At 42.2% G+C, this 23,541-nt stretch overlaps 1 protein-coding gene and 1 long non-coding RNA gene across 3 annotated transcripts; one reads left to right on the top strand and one right to left on the bottom strand.

The window, feature by feature from the left end:
* Positions 1-798: 798 nt before the first annotated feature.
* On the bottom strand, positions 799-7,603 carry LOC310841638. Its single transcript, XR_014562640.1, has 2 exons — positions 7,410-7,603; positions 799-2,242 (listed from the first exon to the last, which is right to left on the bottom strand). It is a non-coding gene; the product is annotated as an uncharacterized lncRNA (long non-coding RNA).
* A 153-nt stretch (positions 7,604-7,756) lies between these two features.
* On the top strand, positions 7,757-23,304 carry MEMO1 (mediator of cell motility 1). Of its 2 annotated transcripts, none has more exons than XM_083732769.1 (9): positions 7,757-8,318; positions 14,684-14,765; positions 15,529-15,597; positions 16,367-16,479; positions 17,716-17,827; positions 19,460-19,602; positions 20,864-20,940; positions 22,208-22,312; positions 22,658-23,304. In XM_083732769.1, exons 1-9 carry the CDS (start codon positions 8,258-8,260, stop codon positions 22,787-22,789), a joined length of 894 nt encoding a protein of 297 aa, XP_083588895.1. In that variant the 5' UTR covers positions 7,757-8,257; the 3' UTR covers positions 22,790-23,304. The 2 variants fall into 2 exon arrangements, with proteins under 2 accessions (XP_083588895.1, XP_083588896.1); XM_083732770.1 differs by lacking the exon at positions 7,757-8,318 and adding an exon at positions 14,057-14,176.
* The last annotated feature ends 237 nt before the right edge of the window (positions 23,305-23,541 follow it).

The raw sequence follows: 23,541 nt of genomic DNA, 5'->3' as shown, positions 1-23,541 counted from the left end.
TAAACTTTTGGATTTTTTTTTTGGTCTGATGAATTAAAAAACTCAGTTTATTATATTTAAATAAATCTGATTGTTATATCTCCCCTTTGGTGATACTGGAGGAGATGCCAGAGAACTCTCATTAAAAAAAAACTCTGTTCATTTTTAAAGGACATTTTTTAATTAAAAAAAAAGTATAACAATAACCACTACACCACACTGGCTCTCTGTAGTCAAGATACAGTAGCCTCAGTACTCTTATCTTTAAACTCCACTGATACATAAACTATTAGTTGATAAGCTTGTATCCCTGAAAGATAACACAGCCTTTTGAATAGTGTTACCCATATTCTCTGCAAATATTTGGTTTATTATTTTAGCCATAACGCTTCATACTTTTCGGTATTACGTGGCCTCCCATATGCTGAACTTTTCTAGCATCTGATATCATTTTACTGTAAAACTCTGCTTGTTCCTTTCTCATGTTTCTCCAGCAGCTAAACTGTTTTCTAATACAGATATTTATTTTTATGCTTCAGTATGTTCAGCCCTTGTTTCTAATTAAGCTACTGGGTACTGCAAGCAAAGCAGCAGCCACGAGAGGGACCCCTGGAGAAAAAGATTAAGGCCATTTGACACAAATGATGCTGAACTAGGGTTGAAAGATTACTGGTGTTTATTTCTGTCCAAACTGAAAAACCTGTATATATATTTTAAAAAGCCTCACTGTTGTGCCATGCTATTTATTTTATTTAAAAGTTCACACACACACACATTCAGACATATATATTACTTAATATTTCAAAAATCACCAAACAGTACACAGATATACCACTTTTAATGCAAAATAAAGCAGCTTACAGGGTTAAAAGCAGCAACACCTAACACTGTACGTTATGGGTCAGCTGTTTTAAGCAGCTGATTTGGGGTGTCACAAAAGGGCAGGAAACGGGGGGGGGGGGGCTGAAGCATGAATGGTTGTGTAGAAGAATCACAACAGATCTGGCTTGTCCTGCAAGCCACACCTGCTGAAATCCGGTCTTCTGAACAACTATTAAAAGTGCAGTAGCCCTGTCCTCTCTTTTACCTGGCCGCCTTACTTTTCACTGAGTGCTTTCCTCTTATCACTCTGCCATCTGAACCGGTTTGTAAGGATCTGTGACAAAGGGGCAGGTTGGGTCTACAGCCAAGAAATCTGCTTTCAGTGTCAGATGTCTTTCACAGCCAACTTAGATGAGCAGAGGCACTTTCCAAGCAAAGCCATCATTGGATACAACCTACATAGGTTTAACATAGCACCATATAGTCAAATATTTTTTTACAGTTTGCTACCTTAAGGGGGCATCCTCTAAAAATAGACACAAGAATCAGCAGAAAGGGAGGAAGATGGGGGCAGAGTTGAGCCTTCGGAGATTACGATTACTCAGATTTTAGAGTCATAGAGTTGGAAGGGACCCTGAGGATAATCTAGTCCAACCCCCTGCAATGCAGGAATATGCAGCTGCCCCGTACAGGGATCAAACCTGCCACCGTGGTGTTATCAGCACCACACTCTAACCAAATGAACAATCCAGGTACTTCACCTCTGTGTACTTCAGTTTAGATAGAGGAAGATTTGAAGCAAGAATACATGGAAGTATCCTGGCCAAGTGCATAGTTCATTTTTCTCTCTCTCCAGTGTAAGTACAGAAGCCCCCTAATCTCAGAAGGAAGGATTTCCAAGTAGTGTAAATATAGACTAACTTGAGTAATAACATTTCTTTTTCCATAAATGAAGCAAGTAGTACAATGCAATGGCTTCCATCTTTCTTTAGCTCTGGAATTTACCATTGTATTCCATGCAGTGGCGCCGGCTCCTAGGGGCTGAAGCACTGTGGGATCCCCTGATTTTTTTTTAAGGAGCCGGGCCCCCTCAATGTTCAGAGCTCTCCCCCCCCACGACGTCAGTGCATCAGGACATTGCACACAGACCCCCTCAATCCTCTGGTGAAGGTGGCGCCTCTGATCTCATGAAACACCGAGACTAGATGGTGGTACATCATCTGTGGCACATGAATAAATTGTTGAATTCAACCTGAAAAGCACTCTGCAGAGAAGTTTCCAAACAATTCAGAGGCCATGCGCTTTTGAGATCAAACTGGTATTTCAAAGACCAATCTTCTTAACATCCCTGCCAATCTTTAGTTCAGCTGCCAGGCACCATCAGCATTCCAATCATTCAGCTGTCATTCATGTCAACGTATCTTAGTATATGATGTGTCACCTGTTATCCGGGAAGGACAGATGGAAGAAAAAATAAATCAAAGTTGTACATTGCAAAAGGGCTTGTTAGGTAGGTCTTCTGCAAGAAACATGAAGCCGTAAAAGAAACTACATTTCTGACTGTTATGGAAACAAGAAATTTGAGCGACTCTGAAAGGGGTTTGCTTTTCTAACACAACAAAGCACAGCTCTGTTTCTGCTGTGGTTAACAATGCTAGGATGTACGATAAAATTCTTGCAACACCTGATAGAACCAATAAAGCAGAGTGTTTGAGAACCCTAGTTTGTTCCTGGTCCTTGAAAATGGGTGCGTGTGCCTGTGCTGGGGAACCATCCTTTGCATTTTGTCCTCAGTAGGCCTGCCAGCTTTCACTCTGATGTCTCAAGTCTTCAAGGCATAGTGCAGGGGTCTGCAACCTTTAAGACAAAAAGAGCCACTTGGACCCGTTTCCGAAGAAAAAACAACTGGGAGCCACAAAACTCGTCATTATAAAAATAACTTGTTTGTCACTTTTTTATTATTTCTTTGTTTGACCCCTCAGAATTACTCCTCATAGAAATAAACGTTAAATTGACAAGTTACCTTTTTGTGTGTGTGTTCTTAACTCCCCTTCAAAACAGTGACCAGCGTACATGCCCCCTTTCAATGCAGTGACCAGCGTACATGCCCCTTACAATGTAGCGGGCGGGCGGGAAGGTGACGTCGGGACGGTGCGTGACTAACGCACACACCGCCCCCATGCAACGTCACAGCCAGTACAGCGCCTGCCACAGTGGGGAGTGTCGGGACACACAATGCGCCTCCTCCCCTCGCTAGTATCCGCCCCGGAGCTGCGGCAAAGGTGTAAAAGAGCCACATGTGGCTCCGGAGCCGCGGGTTGCAGACCCCTGGCATAGTGCAATCTGTTTTGCATTTTTGAAAATACAGCAAATCCTCTAAGCCCAGCAGTGCTGATCCAAGATGCTGTGCTACCTAAAGCAAAGCCTAATGGCACCCCAACCTCACTAGGGCTAATGCTTGACAAAATCTTCCTGCATAGTTCAGGCACTGATTCCTGCTGCCCCCTATCCTCCTCCTGCCCATGCCACCAGAAGCGAGTCAATTCAGCCTGCTACATAGCAGAACCAGCCAAAGGCCCTAGCAGGACAGCACTACCGGGTGTAGTTTTCTATAGACGAGAACTCTGGAGATTTGTGGTGTGTAACAAAAAGGGAAATGCCACCAAGAGAAAAGTGACCCTTTAATAATCACAACCACCTGCATTATCTCTCTAGCTCTGAAGCAGAAGGCACTTCAGAGCTATGGGGTTTCTTGAGAGTAGGGAAGGAACATGCTTCACATCTGCCTGTCCTCTGGAGCCAGAATCAATCAAGTAATTCCCAATACCTTTCACAAATCTCTGGTCTGGACCCAAGCTAGTTAAAACAGTCTGGTGAGATGATCCTAAGTCTGCAAAGCACTTAGTATTTATTAAGGAGTCAAAGTGAGAAAGAAATAGTAGGTTGCAGCAAAGCAAAATATCAGCAGTCTGATATAAATAATTCTTACACTTGATATGGAGCCTAAAATCATTTTCAGTAACTCTCATATGAACATGAAGCATCTTTTGGCATGCTAAGGCTGAGCCTTCCCAGGCCAAATGAAGATGGAGATAAAAGCATGTTCAAAACAAGCTATTTTATGTTGTCCCAGAGGTAGCAGGACTGGCATAAGGGAAAACAAGTGGTCGAATAAGGTACAGTACTGGAATTTTCATGTTCCCCACTTATATAGCAATAGAGATACGTAATACACTATTTAGTTTGGAGGATAACTTGTTTATCAACTACTTATCCTGATTTGCTTGCATAAAGTTGACACAGATGTTATATTATGCCTGCTCTTTATCTTCATTCTAATCTGTTTCTGGGGAGAGTGCAACAATGTGCATTCACCCTAATTTCATCCTGATGAGTTTTCACAGAGGTTATAGGTCTACCTGTCAATCTGTCATTATTTTCAGTGCATTTCCCAATAACTCTCCTTTTTAAAAGTGGATTTGTTGTACAGAGTGCTTTAATCCAGAGTGATTTAGTTGCACAAACCTAAATTTCCAGTACACAATTAAATCCCTCTTGCAAAACAGTGACATTCTGCAGGCAACACCAATCGAATCACATCAAAAAATTGGCCAAGCAATTCCAGTGACAAAGAATGTGATTCTCATAACAACTACTTGCGCCTTCAATTTCTCAGAGAGTTTTAGCAACCCTTAACTGGTATAAGTGAAAATTGCTGTTTGTAGCACTCTGCCTTTGTGACCTTCCCTACTTCCAATTCACAGGCCCCTAATGATATTTTTTAATTGAAAGCATGTTTTGCAGAGGGGGTGGGGTGGGAAAGAGAATGTTTATAGTAACAGGATTCTGAATTTTTGTGTGTGCATGCGTGCATGTGCTTGCACACACCATGTATTTCCATGGTGAATAATGAATCTGCAAAATAAGTGTGTGGGAAACGGAGTCATAGCACTGAACTCAAAGCAGCATGTTCTAGTAGAACCACAAAACTACAAGTTAGAAAAAGCTATTAATACAGATAAATAATAGGTTGAGCACAACACTTTAAAAACCAGTTCTTCTTCAGATTTTTGCTGAACTGCCCAAACCTGAATTTTTGCTGAATCGCAAACAATCAACCCATCTTCTATTATCATGTCTGATTATCCTGAACATTTCAACAGCAATCAACACAGGAGCAAATGTGTGGTGATAAAGGGTCTCTCCATTAAATAAAAGGGATTGCATTAATTATCGGTTTTTTTCAAAGGATAACCAGTTTGGTGACTAATGCTCCCAGCATGAGGTATTTATATATTGGATTGTTTAGGGATTTAGGTCCAATGCCATGACTACCAGCACCAGGGACAGATAATTATGTCACAAAGCAATTCAGAATCTAGTTTGAACAGTTACTGGCGAAATATTTGACTAATCTATATAGCACATCTCAAATGTTCAGATTGTTTCATGCGTAGTATTTTAGTAATCCCAATAGCCCTGCAAGGTAGGCCAGTATTATTATTCCCCTATGCTGGTTGTGTGGAGGGCCCAATCAATATACAGTTCTGGGTTCAGAAAATCCTGTTGGTACTCCAGATGGTCCTCCATTTGCTAAAACATTCTTGCATGAAAACAGAGAATAAGCAATACCTAAAGGCATCACTACACAGGACACTTGATATGCTGATTTCACATATCCAGTCCTCACAGTGCCTCCCCCCCAATAACAAGTTGCCTAAAATTAATAGAGTTGTATGTAATCCAGCTGGATCCTATGCATGGCACACTTACAAATAAATTACACTAAGCCCAACATAACTTATTTATATTCTGCATTTAGTCAGCTGGTTCTTCAGAGTTGTTCAGGCATACATAACAATAAAATCAACACGAAACTCAGAATATTTCCAGTCTAAATGGAGGGAACCAACAATTAAAAGCAGCAGGTTAAATTGCTTAACAGTGTGATCAGGTGCATGTAAACTCAGACGCCTCACTGAATTCAATGGGCCTTTCAGGTATAGAATTGCAGCCTAGGGCTCAAAACTTTAAAAGTCTGGAGAACAAAAAGCTCTTGCTCCCAAACAAGTCTGCACAGCATTGCTATCTTAAACTGAACACTCCAGTCCATTCATATAAAATGTGCAATGCTTGTTGCTTACTCCACCTTAAGCCTTTGGGTAAGCCACAAAGGTTTCTGGATCTGAACCAGTATTTCCTGACTAACATTAACCTAAAGTTTAGTAACACAGTGTTTAGGTTTTTAAATTTTAAAGGATATTCAACCCTGAATTGTGCTACTAGATTATTTCATGGTTACCCAAATCCAGCCACATTTGCTACTTCCCATGAATTACAGCATCAGCCTATTTGCTGCCTGGTACTAGTTGCTCATATTGGGTTCCTACATCCAACATTTTAAAAAATTCAAGGGTATTGTGGAGCTGCGGGTGCATGTTTGTACTTGCACAGACCAAGCTTTGATAAATGGGATATTCCTGTGTAAAGCACAGACTCCCTCCCCTTTGGCTTTGTTGCTGAGCTTTTCCTCTGCTGACTTCCAGGGCTCTGCCTCCTTTTCACTCCCTCTCTCCAATCTAATGACGTTCGTCATGTTCACTCCCCCTCCCCAGTTCAGTCTTATTAGTTATTTTGGAAGAAGAGGCCTTTGAGGGTTGCTGGTGTCTCCATGGCAGCAGTTCAATAATATACCGGATGACAAATTGGGTGGGTGAAGAGCTGAAGTGGATTAAGTGGCTGCCTTTGTATAATCCACCACGATCCAGTTTCATCTCCCTCAACGTGAACCTAAGCATGCAACTATAAAAACGGTGTGCATTTTACACTTCAGTCCTCCTGTCACTGGATTATTCAACTCTTAAGCATTTGTTTACATGCTTGCAGGACTGCAAATTTGGAACTTGTTAGTACTGTCACACAGCCGTTCCTGAGCTCAAAACTCTCACTGCTTTCTGAAATGATTGCATTGACTTGGCCACAATTCCTTCCTGCCTTTTTGTCCTGGATGCAAGATAAAGCTTGTGGTCCAGCCCTCCATTTTAGAAAGCTGTCCCTATGGCAAATTTGATTTAGGGCCAGCCCAGTCCATTTTGTAATTCTGAGCTGCTTCAAAGCATAATGCCTTGCAGTGTTGCAGAATACACTAAGTTGCTCTTGGATTTCAAAGAGCTGCTTCAGTTGGGAGGAAAAGACCTGAGCCAGAGGGACCTTTGGTCTTAAAATACTGTAATAAAGTGAAGCCTTTTATGTTTTCAACAGTGGAGGCTGTGGCTGCCATCCTACTAATGATTCTTTAAGTATCTCAGGCGTGTAGTGTGCTCTATTCTAATCCACACCATACAATTAAAGCACATCTTAAGCACATGGCTTCTCCCCAAAGAATCCTGGGAACTGTTATTTACAGAATTGCAGAGCTACCATTCCCAGCACCCTTAACGAACTAGAGTTTCCAGGAATCTTTGGGGAGGGAGTCGTGTGCTTTAAATGTAGAAGGTGGATGCGATCATGCACTACTTCTTCCACCCTGAACCCTGTCTCCATATTAAAGAATAGTGAAAGAAAACGGGTCGGAATAGAAGCGGAGGCTGAAAGAGCAACCACATTACTTCCGGCGCCCAACGGCACTTCTCGTTTCAACTCTTACGTAGGGCCCCTTCCGCGACGGGGGGGGGCACAGGGGCTCGCGCACAGGCCTCTCGCGGCTGTCAGGACGAGCAGCCGGGCGGCTCCACATGCCTCTCCGACGCCCCGCTCCCCGCCCGGAGGCCCTTTCAGCAGCCAACCTTCCCCCTCTAATCTTCCCTTCACCTCAGAGACACAGCCCCGCCAATCAGCGAAGGCCAGAAGCCATTGCCACGGCAACTCCACTCGGCCAATCTTAAACGGTCCCTCCCCCGCCTCCCGCTTCCTCCAATAGAGAGGGCGTTTTTCGGAACGCCGCCCAATGGGAAGCCGCGGCTGCGCCCGTCGAGGGAATAGGCAAAGAGCGACCCAATCGCCGAAGGGCTTTTGCTTCCCTTGGCCCAATGGGAAACCGCGCTGGTGTAGTTCTTCTGCCACAGGAGCCGAGTTAGGCCAAACCCGGCGGCTGCCGCCTGCTCTTGTGGGTTTCGCCCGGGCGGCGGTCGCTGCCTTGGCCTTTGTCCCTCTCGGGCTCTCCTCTCCGCCGCCGCCTCCTCCGTCTCCCCCACCCGGGCCAGGCCAGGAGGAGCCTCCGGCAGAGCCCGCAGCCCTCCGGCTCCTCGTGCTCGCCGCTTCCCCAGCCTCGTCGCCGGCCCTACTCGCCGTGCCTCCGGCAGCGCCGCCCCCCCTCGCGGGGGCTTGGGCTCTGCTGGGGGAGGAGGCGGAGGAGGGGGATTAGCACCGCGGCTGCCGCGGCCGGACTCTTCCCCAGGCCCCCCTGCCTCCCTTCACCCCCGCCTCCCCCAACACCATAGGCGGCTCAGGCACCAAGATGTCCAACCGAGTGCTCTGCCGGGAGGCCAGCCACGCCGGCAGCTGGTACACGGCCTCAGGTACGCGCTGGGGCGGCGGGGGTTTCCGGGGCCTGTGGAGGCGAGGGGCTAGGCTGCTCCGTCGGGGGGCGGGATTGTTCTCCGTGAGCTCGCTTTGCCCATTTCTTACACGCGGGGGATCGGTGTCTAAACGACCGAGGCGAATAAAGCCCTTGGAGATTTTTAATCCCGAGTAATTGACCGCCCGGCGCCGCTACGATGCGGTTTCTCGGTCGTTGCAAAGGTGGGCCGAACTCAACCTTTTACCGGGAATGCGAGGCTATTTTTTTATTATCCGAAAGTGGGGGAATAATGGGTGCCCCACGGACGCATGTCCGTGATCAATCCCGGAGTGTTCACTCCAGGGTGCGAGGAATCTCGTGGCTACTTAAAGGCAAATTGATTTACGGGCTCGCAACCTTTTTGTGGCCCAGAGTCTACCAGATCGGATGCAGCGATCTGGTGAAGCGGCCTGTAACCCTCGAAAGCTGTCACACAATGAGGTTGCAGCCCTGTTCATACTTACCTGGGAGTAAGCCCCGTTGAGGGGTTCGGTAGGACTGACCTGTGATGAGTAGGCATCCTTAGGATCGCCCTCTAATTCTGTGAATCTCTACGGTGCCGTGAGACTCATTTGTGTGTGCGTGTGTAATTGGCGTTAAAAAGACGTGGGGCGAAGGAAGGGAGCGTTTTGCAACACACACACATGGCGCTGAATTGAAGGGAGGTTGGGATGGCAGCAGGCGACGATCGCGGCGCGGAATCCGGCGTTGATTGTGTCGGGGACAAGGCTTCCCCCTCTCCTTCGCCCCGGCAGGTGGGCCATTGACTGAATCAGCACTTTCCGCCGGGCATTTCGAGGCCCTTTTCCAGAACCTCCGGTTGCCTTTGCCCTCCATAAGCTGCCGTGGTTGAATTCCCGGCCAAGCTCCAGAAGGGTGGGGAGATCGGCGCCTGGAGAAAAGAGATTCCCAGAGATCGCCCCGGGGATTGTAAGGAAGCTGTACTGGTTCCTATTCCCTTTATTATACCCTGAGGAAACAGCGCATTTCGGGAGAGCTGATTGTGAAAAAGAAGCAAGAGAAGAATCCCTTGGTAGTTCGGTGTCGAGTTAAAGGAACCGACAAAGATCTGAAGTGTGTGAATGAAAAGGGGTCATTTAGGGTAATACGGGGGAGGGGAAAGAAATGGATTATGGGAACGCAGCAGTTGTCTCTGAATCGAGCTAGTAGGCATTTTGTCAAGTCCGATATCTTGTACTGCCTAGTGTACTGTTTTTTCCCCTTAAAAAATAACCATTACAATTTATTAAACCCCCCAGAGAATGAGGTATTACTCTTAAGAAGAACAAAGGACTTAACGACTGTATGTTTATAGGGAAGTCTTTGTGTTTAAAAACCTGCGTTTTTAAAGTGAATAGGCACAGAAGATATGAGGGAGATAATGCTTTTAATTAGTGTTTCTGGATTTCTGATACCATTTAAAAAGAGCAAATGGGACCAGTGGTGTTGTCAGTCTTTGCCCCCTTTTCTTTCTTCTGGCCCTCCTGAGAAAATGCTGCACACAGAACTGCCCTCTGCAGGATGAAAGGAGTACATGTTCCAGAATGAGTTTTCTTCCTATATGCATTGTATGCAGCAACCAGATATTTCATTTGGCCTTACAAAGAAACAAAAGAACCTTCAGGACGGAAACAAAACAAACACTTACTTTCTCTGGCTTGATGGTTTATATTCTTACCTGAAAAATGTGATGTGGAGAGAGAAGGTAGCAGCAGTTTGACAAGCAAATGTACATTGCAGCTGGCTACTTGCAACTTGCTAGCTGCATGTCTGCTTGTTAGCAACTGTAGTAGGTATCTTAACCTTTAGAAGTCACTCCTAATTGCTTGTCATAAGAAAGATTGTTTCCAACTGGAAGTGTAGGTTTAGGGATGCAATACATGCCATGAATGTGCACCTACTTTGGAGGAAGCTTGAATCCAGAACTGGAGCATGGTGCTTCTGAATGCTTTGGGATTTGTTATGAGGCAAAGCAGGTCTCCCTCAAAGCAGCTCAAAACAAGTCTGACTGCTCCTTGTTTTTGTTTCTTACTATGTTATGTATTTTTGTCTTTTGATATTGTAAACAACCCGGTGATCCTCAGATGAGGGGAAGCATATAAATTTAATAAATCAATAAATACAGTGTGGATGGAGGAACAAGGGCAAGTCATGCAAGCGGATGATGCAATGCTGTTGCTAACTTTGACAGGTTGAAATCAGGGTGCGGAGGATATTGCTGCAGGAGATAAAGTGTCAATTCACAACTTCTAGCAGGTGTAGCAATGGATTTAAAAATGGTTGGTAATACACATGCAGTGTCCAAGCTTGCTGGATCCATTGCTGAATAAACACATTTTCTGCTCTTGGGAGCTGGCAGCAAGACAAAGAAGACTGAACCGGCTGGCTAGACAGGTTTCCTGGGGTCTCTTGCTTACTCTGCAGAAAAACCTAATGTGAGCTTAGAAGTTACAAGAGAAAGTTGTATATGCCAGGCCATTTTGCTGCAGCAAATACTTAACTGCCAAACCACAAAGTGATGTGCAAACACAAATTTCATTTAAAGACGAAAGAGTCCTGTGGCTCTTAAAGACTACCATATTTATTATGGCACAAGATTTCATGGAAAAGAGCCCATGTCATCAAATGCACAAAGTGTTATTCTTACTTGGTGTATGTGTGTGTGGAAAAATATGTAAAAGGATGTGTCAGAAGGCCATGAAATACAAGTCAGTCTTTGACAGCTCTGTAAAACTTATATGTATGCAAGATAAGCACCTTGACCATTCTCAACAAGTTGCCAACAGTTGTTGCATCACAAAGGGATATGTCAAGCAACAACGAATTTTTTTTACAGTGCTTTATTTTTCTATTGATATTTTTCCTGTTTGATAAGTTCATTAGTAACTGAATAGATGCCAGTTGCAGATACAGTTTAGGCAAGCTTGGCAGTTTCAAAGTTTTTAGCTTTGTATGGTAAAGACAAGTAAAATAGAAATTCTAAATTCAATCACTCTGGGGCATCAGAAAATTTTCGGATGCAAATTGCCCTGTGATGAGGAGGAAAGAAGGAAAGCCAACCCACTCCAAATTATATTTTATTTACAAGGCAAACAAATTCAGAAAAAACAGTATGTCAGGACAGTTTTGTATCCTGTTTTTGTCATGGATGCAAGTGAGAGCTACCACCGCAAACTTACTGCACCTCGGGCCGGGCGTGGTGGGCCAGAGGGTGGGGGAGTGTGTGCCCATACATGTGCATACATGCTATTTCCGGTGCTCCTCTGAGTGGGCAGCCATGCAGCGCCGGTATGAGCGGGCAGCGGGGGTCGCCACAGACCGGATAAACGAGTCCCTCAGGCCTTATCCGGTCCGCGGGCTTTAGTGTGGGGACTATGATCTAACCAAAGAAATAGTGAATAAAATGTATTCCAGAGGCTGTTAATGCTTCTGTTGTTCAACTGAAATGTATCTTAAATAAGCTGCAATCCTACATCCATTTCCTAGTGAGTAAATACCATTGAATACAGCTGGTCATGCATCTGAGTAAACATGCATTGAATTGTGTTCTTTGTATGATTTTACCACCATAACATATACTGTGGCATGTGTTTTCATAGGCAGCTGTGTACGCTTATTAGATATCTGAACCTACAAAAGGTTGTGTCATGAAAAAATTCGTTATTGGAAGATATGATGTTACACTCTTGCATTCAAGTGGTGTTCAAAAGTTTATCTATAAAAATGAAAGATAACTTACGAAAGCAACTTTGGTCCATTGTAGACCAATGGATCTTCATATACTGTTTTATTTTACCAATGGAAGATAGATAGATAGATAGATAGATAGATAGATAGATAGATAGATTCTTTATTGTCATTACACAAGTGCAACATTGCACAAGTGCAACGAAATTGGGAGGATCAAGCTTTTCCATATAGGTGTTTTTGTTTTCTATTTGCGGATTTTTGAACTTTAGCAATTTATATAGTTGAGGTTACTGGGTGTTTGTAGTGCATTAAGGGGCATTCCATGCTAAATGAACAAACGAAATGATTTTTTTTTAAAAAAGGGGGGGAAAGAAAATGCATTGTGAACATTAAAGTGCTTTCCACACATGCTGATTTTGGATGAGATGTTGTGTTTTTCAGAAATTCAGCAGCCTCCCAAGTTTTACATGCTAGGTAACTAATTACTAGTAGGTGAATGGAAGTAACCAAAGCAATTGCTGGATTTACTTGCAAAGAGGAGATAATGCTCCCCCCCCCCAAAAAAAGCCCCATGAAAAGCCTGCAATGATTGGACATCATATATAGTTGTATTTTTGTTAATTTGGCAAGTGACGCTCTACCTTTGAAAAAGAGATCCTGAGCTTCAAAATGAACTCTTAACTACTGCTGAAGGTTTACATTTTATGCTATAGGAGAAAGAAAGAGCACACATTTACAGGCAATGTGACCTTGAGCAAATTTTTGGAGAACTGTGGCCCTGCCTCCAATGATAGATTCTTCCCTCAAAAGAAAAACCCCTGTTGATTATTTCAGCATGTATAATAATTTACTTGTTCATGTGGTTGAAATTTTGCTGTTTGTCACATTTTGTTGATTCAGTATGGACTGCTTCAGTGGATACCGTTAAAACATTTCCTTTTAAATTTAAAAACAGAGGCCTATTTGGGTTCTAATTCAAATCCAGTTATTCCAGGGAGACACAAAGATTAACATTTCCTCATTTTAATTAATTTTTCTCAGAAATTGTCAAGATGTGTCTACAGGAACACTCCATCATTTTTGCTACAAGCCCTGGTTGCTGTGATGAGCCTGTTTATCAGGATGTGAGGGCTGCAGGTGGTGAAATGGTTTGATAGTAGGCACCGCCCAACTCCCTGCAGCTCCTCCATCTTGTGTTGTCTCACAGGCAGCCTTGATGCAGAGCCTCTTCTTGCATCAAATGTTTTATGGGAGGTAGCTGCCTGTCACAGCTATACAGGGAGGGGGGAAAGTCATTGTGTGGCAACTGTTCATCCACTAGCCAGGTCTAGGTTTTATGATAGCAGTAAAAAAAGCGGAGCTGCAGACTAGAAATGAGAACTACCAAATCAAATGGAGGCTCACATACATGGTGTGGAGAGCTGCTACTTAAAAGACTTGCGGCACATGCCCAGAACACAATTTTGCATCTAATAATTTATATCTAGAGATGCAAATTTAGGCCAACTTTTAAAGGAGGAAGAACAAACTGTAGCTCCTGCTGTCAAGGCCCTGCTCTGAACTATGGGATGTCAATTGGGTTTTCTAAACTGGATGTGCCAAAGTAAAATCCCACCCAAACTATTGCATTGGTGGGAAACCTTGACTCTGCAGGCTAGATCTTTATCAGGATTTTGTCTTTCAGACCAAGTTTGACAGATGGTTGCCCATCTGCCATTTACCTGCTGCAACAATGGCATCAGGTGATTAGGTGCTTTCAGTTCTAGAATCATCTCAGTTCCATGCCAATACCTATGCAAATGTTCAAACTACAGTGGATCATTAAACAATACAGCTTCCATGAATTCACATATTTACCCTTCCTTGTTAATATTCAATGATGCCTTGGAGCCAGGCACTTCTTACTGCACTCCTCTTTAGCTTTTTAAAATTATCCTTATTGTGTAGTTTGTTTAAGCATGTATTTATAGAACTTCCAAGTGGTGTGTTAATGAAGCAATCCTCTTCTGAATTCATTTTTGGCAGCAGTAGCTCTTGGCAAAACTAGATGCAGCGCTGAGAGGGCATGTTGCAGAGATATTGGAAAGGGTCACACTTGAATGCAGTTTTTCCTTTGGGTTGAAATAGGTCAGTTGCTAATGTGAGTTTAATACAAAGCAACAATCAAGCTGGCGGCTGTTTGTCAATAGACTGGTTAATGTCTAAGTGTTTTTCAAATTCTTCAAAATGTTATTAGGTATATTTCCTGTCATGACTCCCCGTGAAATATCAAACATTATTGATTAAAAATGAATTTAGCAAGGTATCATCTTTGAAGCCACCCGGAAGCATTAAAATGACACTGTTCACATGCTGAATAGAACTAGTGGTGTATTGTTCTCTGGCTTCCTCCTGTGGTTTGTTTGGAAAGAGAGAAACCATGCACATTGGTTCACACCTAATGCTAAACCAGTGATATGCTTGTTTCCTCCCATCGTGGCAAAGGGAGGAGCAGGACAGGCATGATTTGAACAGCATGCACCAGAATGCTACTTGTGCCCAGTTATAGCTATGGTTTGCCGCTATGGGCCATTTTGCTTATTCTAAGGATGGCTCTTGTGGTTGTTGTTTTTAAACCCTTATCTCTTTTTCTAGGACCTCAGCTGAGTGCACAACTAGAAGGTTGGCTTTCTCAAGTACAATCTACAAAGAGGCCTGCTAGAGCTATTATTGCACCGTAAGTTTTTTCTTTATTTTCACATGTAGACCATTTTAAAAGAACTGTTACAAATTGTCACACTCCAATATTTGCAGCAAAAAATGGTGCTTTTTGAGTGAGAGAAATAGGCCGGTTCATGTCTGTCACTTTGGTTATCTGCCCTGATACAGGTGATTCTTTTGTGTCATTTTCAGAGTCTGATTTCCTCGTCCTATTTTGTTTTGATTATTTCTATCAACTATCCTAATTCAGAGGGAGGAGAGTGCTTTATCTTGCATTCCCCTTACTCTGAATGTGTGGACTTTTTCCTTCGCTTGAGTCCCTAGCACCAGAGGAGAGAACACTTCTTGTGTTCATGAAAGGTAGTGTGCTATTTCATTTCAGCATTGTTTGTAATTGCTCAGAAGACTACTACTCATATATTTCAATCTTAAACATGGTTTTGCTTTAAGAAGTAGAATGCTCATAGCTTCAAATTACAGCCGTCTCTTATCACAATTTTAGGTCATAGGCGTATTCATGCAAGACACTGCTGTGTCTTGCAAACATAACCTTGATAAGGGTATATACATATCTGCTGTCTGAGAGTCACGTAAGTAAGCTGAGTTGCTTGTTGATTGTCAGTGTACCAACTGGGCATGCTGCTTATATCTGCTGTTGCATTTTTCAAGAGCCAGTTGAATATATGCTGCTTGTCAACTCCATAACATCAGCAAGCTCCCCTATATGGACCAGCAATATGCTGACTGTTAATCTTGCACAACGTGTCTGTTTTTTGCAGGCATGCAGGCTATACTTACTGTGGGTCGTGTGCAGCTCATGCGTACAAACAAGTGGATCCTTCAGTCACGTAAGTCACTTTAGAAGATTCTTAGAGTGTGTTCAACAGAACTTGATTTGCATACATGCTGACTTTAAGACAGAAGTCATTTTAGGTAGTGGCAAAGAGGGATACCTGTACCGTAGTGGCTGACACATAATGGAGATAACTTGCTGTTTTGTCCCAATCCTTGGGGCAAATTGAACAATGCCTCTGAGAGACAGTATACGTCATAGAATGAATGGATAAATGTTGTGTGAAGTTCTAGTGTCAATGCCCCCTTTTCTTGACCCTACCCACCCAATACTTGTGTTAGCTTTGGCATCGTGGTTGCCATCAGGATGCCAAATTGCTTTGGCTCCAGATTGCACCAATGAGCACACGTATGTGAAGACATTTCTATATAGGGTGGAGACAGTTTGGACCACAGCACTATTTTTCGGGTTGTATTTAAAATTGCCTGGAACTGTATGCAATCAGGACCATACAGTCCTCATTTTCTAAAATTAGATGCTACATGATGTAGCATCTCACTTGCCACGCTACAGTGGTAACATAAAAAAGAGCTGTAATAAAGGCATCCAACTGGGAGCCTTGTCTTTTTCCTTCAAGTAGAAAAGCCTTTGGTTGGACACAACTGTAATGGGATGTAACCAGGGAGCAGGAGGCATGTCCATGTGTGCTGGAGTGCAAATGTTGATAGTGGAACCGTTCACCTGTCTTTAGCTAGTCATGGAATCCATTGTTTTTCTGTTGAGTAGACAGTCGCAAATATTACATCTTTTCTGTTCACCCTCAGACGGAGAATCTTCATCCTTGGGCCTTCCCACCACGTGCCCCTCTCCCGGTGTGCACTTTCCAGTGTGGATATATATAGAACCCCACTATATGATCTGCGAATTGATCAAAAGGGTAATTGCATATAAAATACACAACCACTGCAGTACACAAGCAAAACTAATTCTTAGAAAACTATTAATCCATTGTGACTTTTCCTTTTATTTGACTTACCTCTAAATATTCTCATAAAATAAAAATAGGGTATGGCACAGGAAGTAAATCTAACATGGGTTATTATTTAAGGAAGAGCACTGTTTAGAATTCATGGAATAAAGGAGTTCTTTGAAATAATTCAGTCTGTTTTGTTGGACTGTCACCAGCTTTTCTGCAAACCCAGCTGTTTTATTTGCACTCTGTGGCCTTAGCTTTGTATCTGGGAGAAGGCATTCATTTGTTTGTTTTCTTCATGTTTTGATTTTTTAAACGTTTGGTTGGTTTGTATCTTAAAACCTCAGGAAGTAACAGGACTAACAGAATAGTGTCTTATGAATGAACCAAATGGACACTTGTCCATTCTTGGGCACTTGTCCAAGGATTCCTGTGGCAGCCATAGTTCTGCTGCCATACTACTGAACACTTTCAGGAGCCTAGAATCTTATTTTCCTCCCTAGTAGAACAAAGTCTGTTGGGAGTTTGCCTGCTTACAGTAACCACTTGTCCTTCATTGACAAAGTTGATGCAGTACACTAAACTATATAAAGCAACTGCTTGTTACTAAAATAAATATTGGGAGATAAGTGAGATGGGTTACAGAATAAAATTTAGCTCTAATTTCAGTTGTGATCGTCTTTATATCTTGCATCAGAGGGGAGGCACCATTGGCTCTACAGATGTTGGACCCCAACAGCACCGCCAAGGCTGATGAGAGCTGTAGTCCAACAACATCTGGAGGAACGCAGGATCTTTGTCTTGCATAAAAGAGACTGACATGCCAGTAACTTAGTAGGAGAGTTTCTGTGTTAAAATACTTTAGCTGAGTTAACAGAACGATTGGCGGGAGAGAGCTTTTCTGAGCACATGAAAACATTTGTAGGCACCTACAATCATTGTTTTCTATAAACAGATATTCCCCAATAGGTTATTTTTGATTCTGCCTCTATCCAGTGGTTACTGGTAATCTTAATACATAAACTGTCTGCTTTCCCATACAGTCTGAAGGCAAAGGTTTTAACTTGGCACTTTATATCACAGTACTTGGTTGAGGAGATACACTTCATCCTAGTTTGAGTATAACCAGAAAGTTGATAAGAAAGACAGCTTCTCATTCAGTATTTTTTTAGTCAGACTAATATATTCAAAACTTCTCAGTTTATGCAGAATTATGGAAGACTGGAATGTTTGAGCGCATGTCTCTGCAAACAGATGAAGATGAACACAGTATTGAAATGCATTTGCCTTATACTGCTAAAGCCATGGAAAGGTACATTTACTTTTTAAGAAGCTGCACCATATGTAGAATGTACATATTGAATCCCTGCTTTTAATAAATCTCTGTATGGGTTTCTCCCATACTCCACTAATGTAGAATACAGTATGCTGGAATCCTCAAGTGTCTTAAGCTCATTAAAACGAGTAAGAGAACTGTAGGCTGTAACTTTTAGACACACGGATAATTTCTTAGAGTAGAAATCAGTAGGGGTTGGGTAGAGTTCAGGGGGTCAGGGCTTTTATCTCATCTTACTACATCTGTTATTATATGTTCCTTCCATCCTTCCTTATGTGACTTGGAAGAATTGGGAAAAATCAAGGAAGTGTACTATACCACTTTGCGCAGCTTGTTCCAATTATAGGAGACCCAAATCCTACAAAACGGCAGCATCTTTCCATAAAGAAATTACCTGTAAACGTTTGTTAAGAAATGTATATACCACTCTTTATCAAATAGCTTCAGGTCAGTTTAAAACATTGTAACATAATTTAAAATCCAAACAAAACAGTTATATGAATACAATTTATAACAGTAGATAATACATATAAGCAATACAGTGTCAAATTAATTACAAAGGTTCACTCAGCAATAAACTCTATCATTCAGCCACTTCAAAATACAAGTCTAAGCATAAGCTATTGACTACACATTTCAGTTGTGACTATAAAACATACCTATTTAACAAAACAGTGTTTGAAAAATCACTGCCCCTTTGGGCATGAGACAATGAAAAAAACACACAGCTTGTTTTCCTTATGAAGCTATCACTACCAGAGTACAGTGGTGCCCCGCAAGACGAATGCCTCGCAAGACGGAAAACTCGCTAGACGAAAGAGTTTTCCGTTTTGGAGGTGCTTCGCAAAACGAATTTCCTATGGGCTTGCTTCGCAAGACGAAAATGTCTTGCGAGTTCCTGTGGGTTTTTCCCCCTTTTTCTAAGCCGCTTATCCGATAAGCCGCTAAAAACCGCTAAAAGCGCTAATCTGCTAAGCCGTCAATGGGCTTGCTTTGCAAGACGAAAAAACCGTGAGACAAAGAGACTCGCGGAACGGATTCTTTTCGTCTTGCGAGGCACCACTGTACCTATTTCTGATTCTGAAATACAGGGAGAGTCTGGCTTGGTCATCTAAAACACACTGTGTTTCTTTACAGCAGGCTTCCTCAAGTTTGACCCTCCACATGTTTTGAGACTACAATTCCCATCATCCCTGACCACTGGTCCTGTTCGATAGGGATCATGGGAGTTGCAGGCCAAAAACATCTGGAGGGCCGAGGTTGAGGAAGCCTGCTTTACAGCAAGCTGTTTTTGTCAGGCTTAAGTGCTATTCAGAGTGTGCTGGTGAGGTGCAAACTTTTAGAAAGTGCTAGTTAGATAAATATGGCAACAGATCAAAACGATTTTTAAAAAGAATTGTTTCCTTTTTTTTAAGAAATAAAGCTGAATCATGGATTCAGAATATGGGCCATGGGGTATGTTCAGTGCTTTTCACATGGGAGGCAGGCCTACAAGAAGTGGGGGAAAGTTGCATGTGGGAGAAGCACATTCAGGAGGGTGAGGGAAGCATTCAGCACTGATCTTGTCTTGACCCTCTACAATGCAAACTTATTTTTCTCTTCTTTAAGCCATAAGGATGAGTTTACCATTGTTCCTGTGTTGGTTGGAGCACTGAGTGAGACAAAAGAACAGGAATTTGGAAAACTCTTCAGCAAATATTTAGCAGATCCTTGTAATCTTTTTGTGGTTTCCTCTGACTTCTGTCATTGGGGTAAGTTGAGGCATGTGAATAGTTGTGAACTCCAATTGCATACATTGGCAAATATACACAAAATACGTGTATGTTACATTGAAATGCATTTTAGTTTGACAAACCTGTTAGAGCGAATTGAAGCTGAAGTTTGTTGGTTGCACCTTCATGGTGTGGCAGGGGTGACAAAAGACACAGTCGTAGTTAAGGCATGAGCTTGACTTTACACACACAACCATATACACAGAGATAAGCACACATACACACAGTCTTAAGAGTTACATTTATTATTAAAAGAGGAAATTCATATGACGCATTCTTTTGTGATGAAAAATGAGAACTCTTCCCATGGTTGAGTCAGGGTGGCAAGGATTCACCAGCAGTTTTAATAATTTGCATTCCAAACCAGTATCTGATCACTCTTTTTCATATTTGCTTCATTCTACTCAAATTAGAATTGCAGAGCCAGCAAAAGAAGGCAGCTGTGAACTAGTTTTTTCTGGCTTTTGTATCATTTTAAAGTTTCCCAAGCTTTTACTGGAGGCATCTCTGTCACTTCTGCTATGGGGGCAAAGCAGGAAGAACATTTCTGACAAGTGGCAGTGTTCTTAAAGCATTGCAATTAAAAACAACAGCTCTTCTGGCATTTTGCAAATAAAGCAACATAAACCAAAATGAAGTCTTTATATATTTTTAAACTATTGATAAAAGTTTAAATTTGCTTTAAAATAATAAATATTTAATGTATGACCATACTATATTTCCTTAGTGCCAAATGTTGATAGAAATCATGTTTGCGTTATAAGGACACTTTAATCTGATTGGTTGCTGTCTTGTTGGGATTAGGTTTATTGCAATATAATGGAAAAGTTCAAAAAGTCATTTTTTACCTTAATAACCTCAGATACCTTAATAACCTGAGATACAAATGAGCCTTTAAGCACACTGTGGTTTAACACCATGGCTTGTTTTAAAGCTGTTACCAGTGCTGGAAGAAAAGGGAAAGAATAGTTAATGAAAGAGTTGCTGGTTTGTGAGCTTATTCACACAAAGGGATGGGCATAAAGACTCTGTGCATGGGCAGAAGACATTATCAATATATCATTAAACTGATGGCTGATCATCCAAATGCAGTCAGTATACTGAATGAGAGTATTTTAAAGATGCAGTACACCATAGATTTGTGCTGCCTGTTCAGATACCACTTTGTTTCATTTAAAAAAATAATAACCACATAATATATGTCTAGTTACTCATTTCTTCTTTAATTTTATTAATTAAGGTCAGCGGTTCAGATACAGTTACTATGATGAGTCTCAAGGAGAGATCTATAGGTCCATTGAAAACCTAGATAAAATGGTAAGTGTTAAATTTCATAATTTCTGTTGTCTGCTCGTCCTGCGTTTTTTGAGGGCTCCTGCAGTTTTTCAGAGCTCCAAATAACACGTTCCCATTTTTGTTTCAACACAAGGGATGCAAACTGTATCAAGACCATTTCATCTATCCCTAGTCTAGGAGGGAATCCGTAGCCGCAGTACATGTGGCCACCAACAACATTGGGAAATAGAGTTTTGATGTCCAGGATCCCTGTGGAAGCTTTTCAGAAATGCTCCTTGTTTCTTCCTTCATTGCTAGAATTCAGAATTTCCCAATGGTGTTGGATCATCAGTAGGTTCAGGTGGGGGGGTGGAGCAGGGAGAACTTAGTAATTTTTCACAAGGCACAATTATGCTATAGAATTCATAGCTATCTTGCAGTGCAATCATAACCACGTAAGTCCTAGTGAATTCAGGTAAGGGAGGAGATGAATGCAGCCTTTTAAAAGGTCAACATCTGTTAGTGATGATAACTAAATGGTGTCGCCATGTTCCGAGGCACTTTTGCATCTAAATACTAGCTGCCAAATGGGATGGCTATTGTCTTCATGCCTGTCTTGTAGATGTTTCCATGGAGACATATAGAAACAAGATTAGAGTAGATCAACCCTTGGTCTGATTCAGTGGGGCTCCTTGCATTAAGAGCATGCTACCCGTTGTTCTAAGAGACAGTTGTAGACTCTAATGCAGGCATCCCCAACCTGTGGCCCTCCAGATGTTTTGGCCTACAATTCCTATGATCCCTAGCTAACAGGACCAGTGGTCAGGGATGATGGGAATTGTAGTCCAAAACATCGAGGGCCGAAGGTTGGGGATGCCAGCTGTAATGGGAGGAGGTATTGGGCCTAGGCCTTCCCAGTTTATCACAGAACTCTTTGGATTTGGAGCTAAAATTCAACGGGAAAACTCTTGATCAAGCTGGTCTGGGAGGAAAAGACCTAATGTGTTATGTAGAACTTCCACTTTACTGATAGCTTCTCAATTTGGTGTCGGTCCCCCCCACAGGTGATGTGACAACCGTATCACATTGAGTGGAAAGCTCTGTGTATTCATAATACACAGTAATACAATTATAACTATCTTTTTTACAAAAAAATGTTTGTAAAGCTTAGGTATTTCCCTACATGTTAAGACTTTCTGTGTTTGATATCTGTATTTCTTGGGTAACATGCTTGGCATGCTATAAATGTTGGTTATGAATAAATGCAGCTCTAAATTATAGCTGATCATAATATTGATATTCTCCTTAGGGTATGAGCATTATAGAGCAGCTTGACCCTGTGTCCTTTAGCAATTACTTGAAGAAATACCATAATACGATATGTGGAAGACATCCCATTGGGGTTTTACTAAATGTAAGTACTGTTTGTTAAGCAGAGTTCAAAAGCAGCAAATGCCATTATTAGAAAATACCATACACTCTCCTTGATGACCAAACCTTCTGTGGTTTAGCTTTTGTCGTACTCAGCTGGGTGGTGTTCTTAGCAGAGTTTGGAGTGGAACTGAATTCTTGAGGGAAACCCTGAATTTCCAGTAGTATTTTCTCTTCAGTAATGTGGGGACTGAGCATTGATACCTACCGGTCCTCCCCTGCAAAGTTTGCAAGAGTCCATTATGAATAAGGCGCTGGAGTGTTGCCTCTCTTGGAATGTCAACTTTACTTCCAAAACAGCGAACCTTTTTGCTTTCCTTCCCCCTAGGCTATCACAGAGCTCCAGAAGAATGGAATGAACATGAGCTTCTCGTTTTTGAATTATGCCCAGTCAAGCCAGTGTCGAAACTGGCAAGACAGCTCAGTGAGTTACGCAGCAGGAGCGCTCATGGTCCACTGAACCTCTGACTACTCAGGGATGACACCTGCACACCCAGTGGGGTCCCAGCCTTGCCCTTACAAAGATGCAGTTCCTGGTCTTTGGGTATACTGAAACCTCAAACTAATAGAACTCTTCTTTTTCTAGTAGGTGTAGTCCTTCCTTAGTTACAACTCATTTTAAAATGCTTTCTTGTTTAGGACAAGGGAAGGAAGGCTGGTGTCAAAATGTTGTGACTTCTAAAAGCCAGTGGCTATAAAGGGATGGTGGCAGACGCTGGTCCCCTTGCAGGTACAACATGTAAAAGCATTTACCACATCCCAGATTTGCACTCTGCAGACCTGTGCACATGTACTCTGCTTTCAGAATAGTTTTGCAAGTTGTAAACAGATGAGGGTGGAAGCTTTTTAATAAAAATGCATTTATAAAAGATCCTGTATCAGAATATAATAAAACTCCAGTATAGTCAATTACTACCCATGTTGTACAACAAATATCTTCTATTTTAGTTGCTAATAAAGGGCTGCACAAACCAACCTGGTGTGATGTGATTTGCTTTGAGTGGTTTCTTTTCTACAGGCAAGTTTTCTTTTCTCCTTGTTCCTCTCCAGAAATTCCCATGAGTGATTTCTTCAAAGGCCCTATTCCTATTTGAGCTACCTTCCAAGAGCCTCAGGCCTGTGGTAGACAAGGTCAGAAGCAAAAGTGGGTAAAGGAAAATAAATACCATTTTGCACAGGGATTCTGTTCCTGGCCCTGGTACACTTCAGCAG

The sequence above is a fragment of the Podarcis gaigeae genome (assembly GCF_964106915.1).
Source record: "Podarcis gaigeae genome assembly, chromosome: 3".
Taxonomy (NCBI): Eukaryota; Metazoa; Chordata; class Lepidosauria; order Squamata; family Lacertidae; genus Podarcis; species Podarcis gaigeae.
This window is presented reverse-complemented; position numbering and strand designations above follow the sequence as displayed.

Excerpts from the sequence above, each read along its gene's own strand:
- MEMO1 (XM_083732769.1), top strand. The coding sequence starts at position 8,258 with ATGTCCAACCGAGTGCTCTGCCGGGAGGCCAGCCACGCCGGCAGCTGG. Across the intron at positions 8,319-14,683 it reads CAGCTGGTACACGGCCTCAG|GACCTCAGCTGAGTGCACAA; the intron begins GTACGCGCTGGG and ends CTCTTTTTCTAG. Across the intron at positions 16,480-17,715 it reads TCTGCGAATTGATCAAAAGG|TTTATGCAGAATTATGGAAG; the intron begins GTAATTGCATAT and ends AAAACTTCTCAG.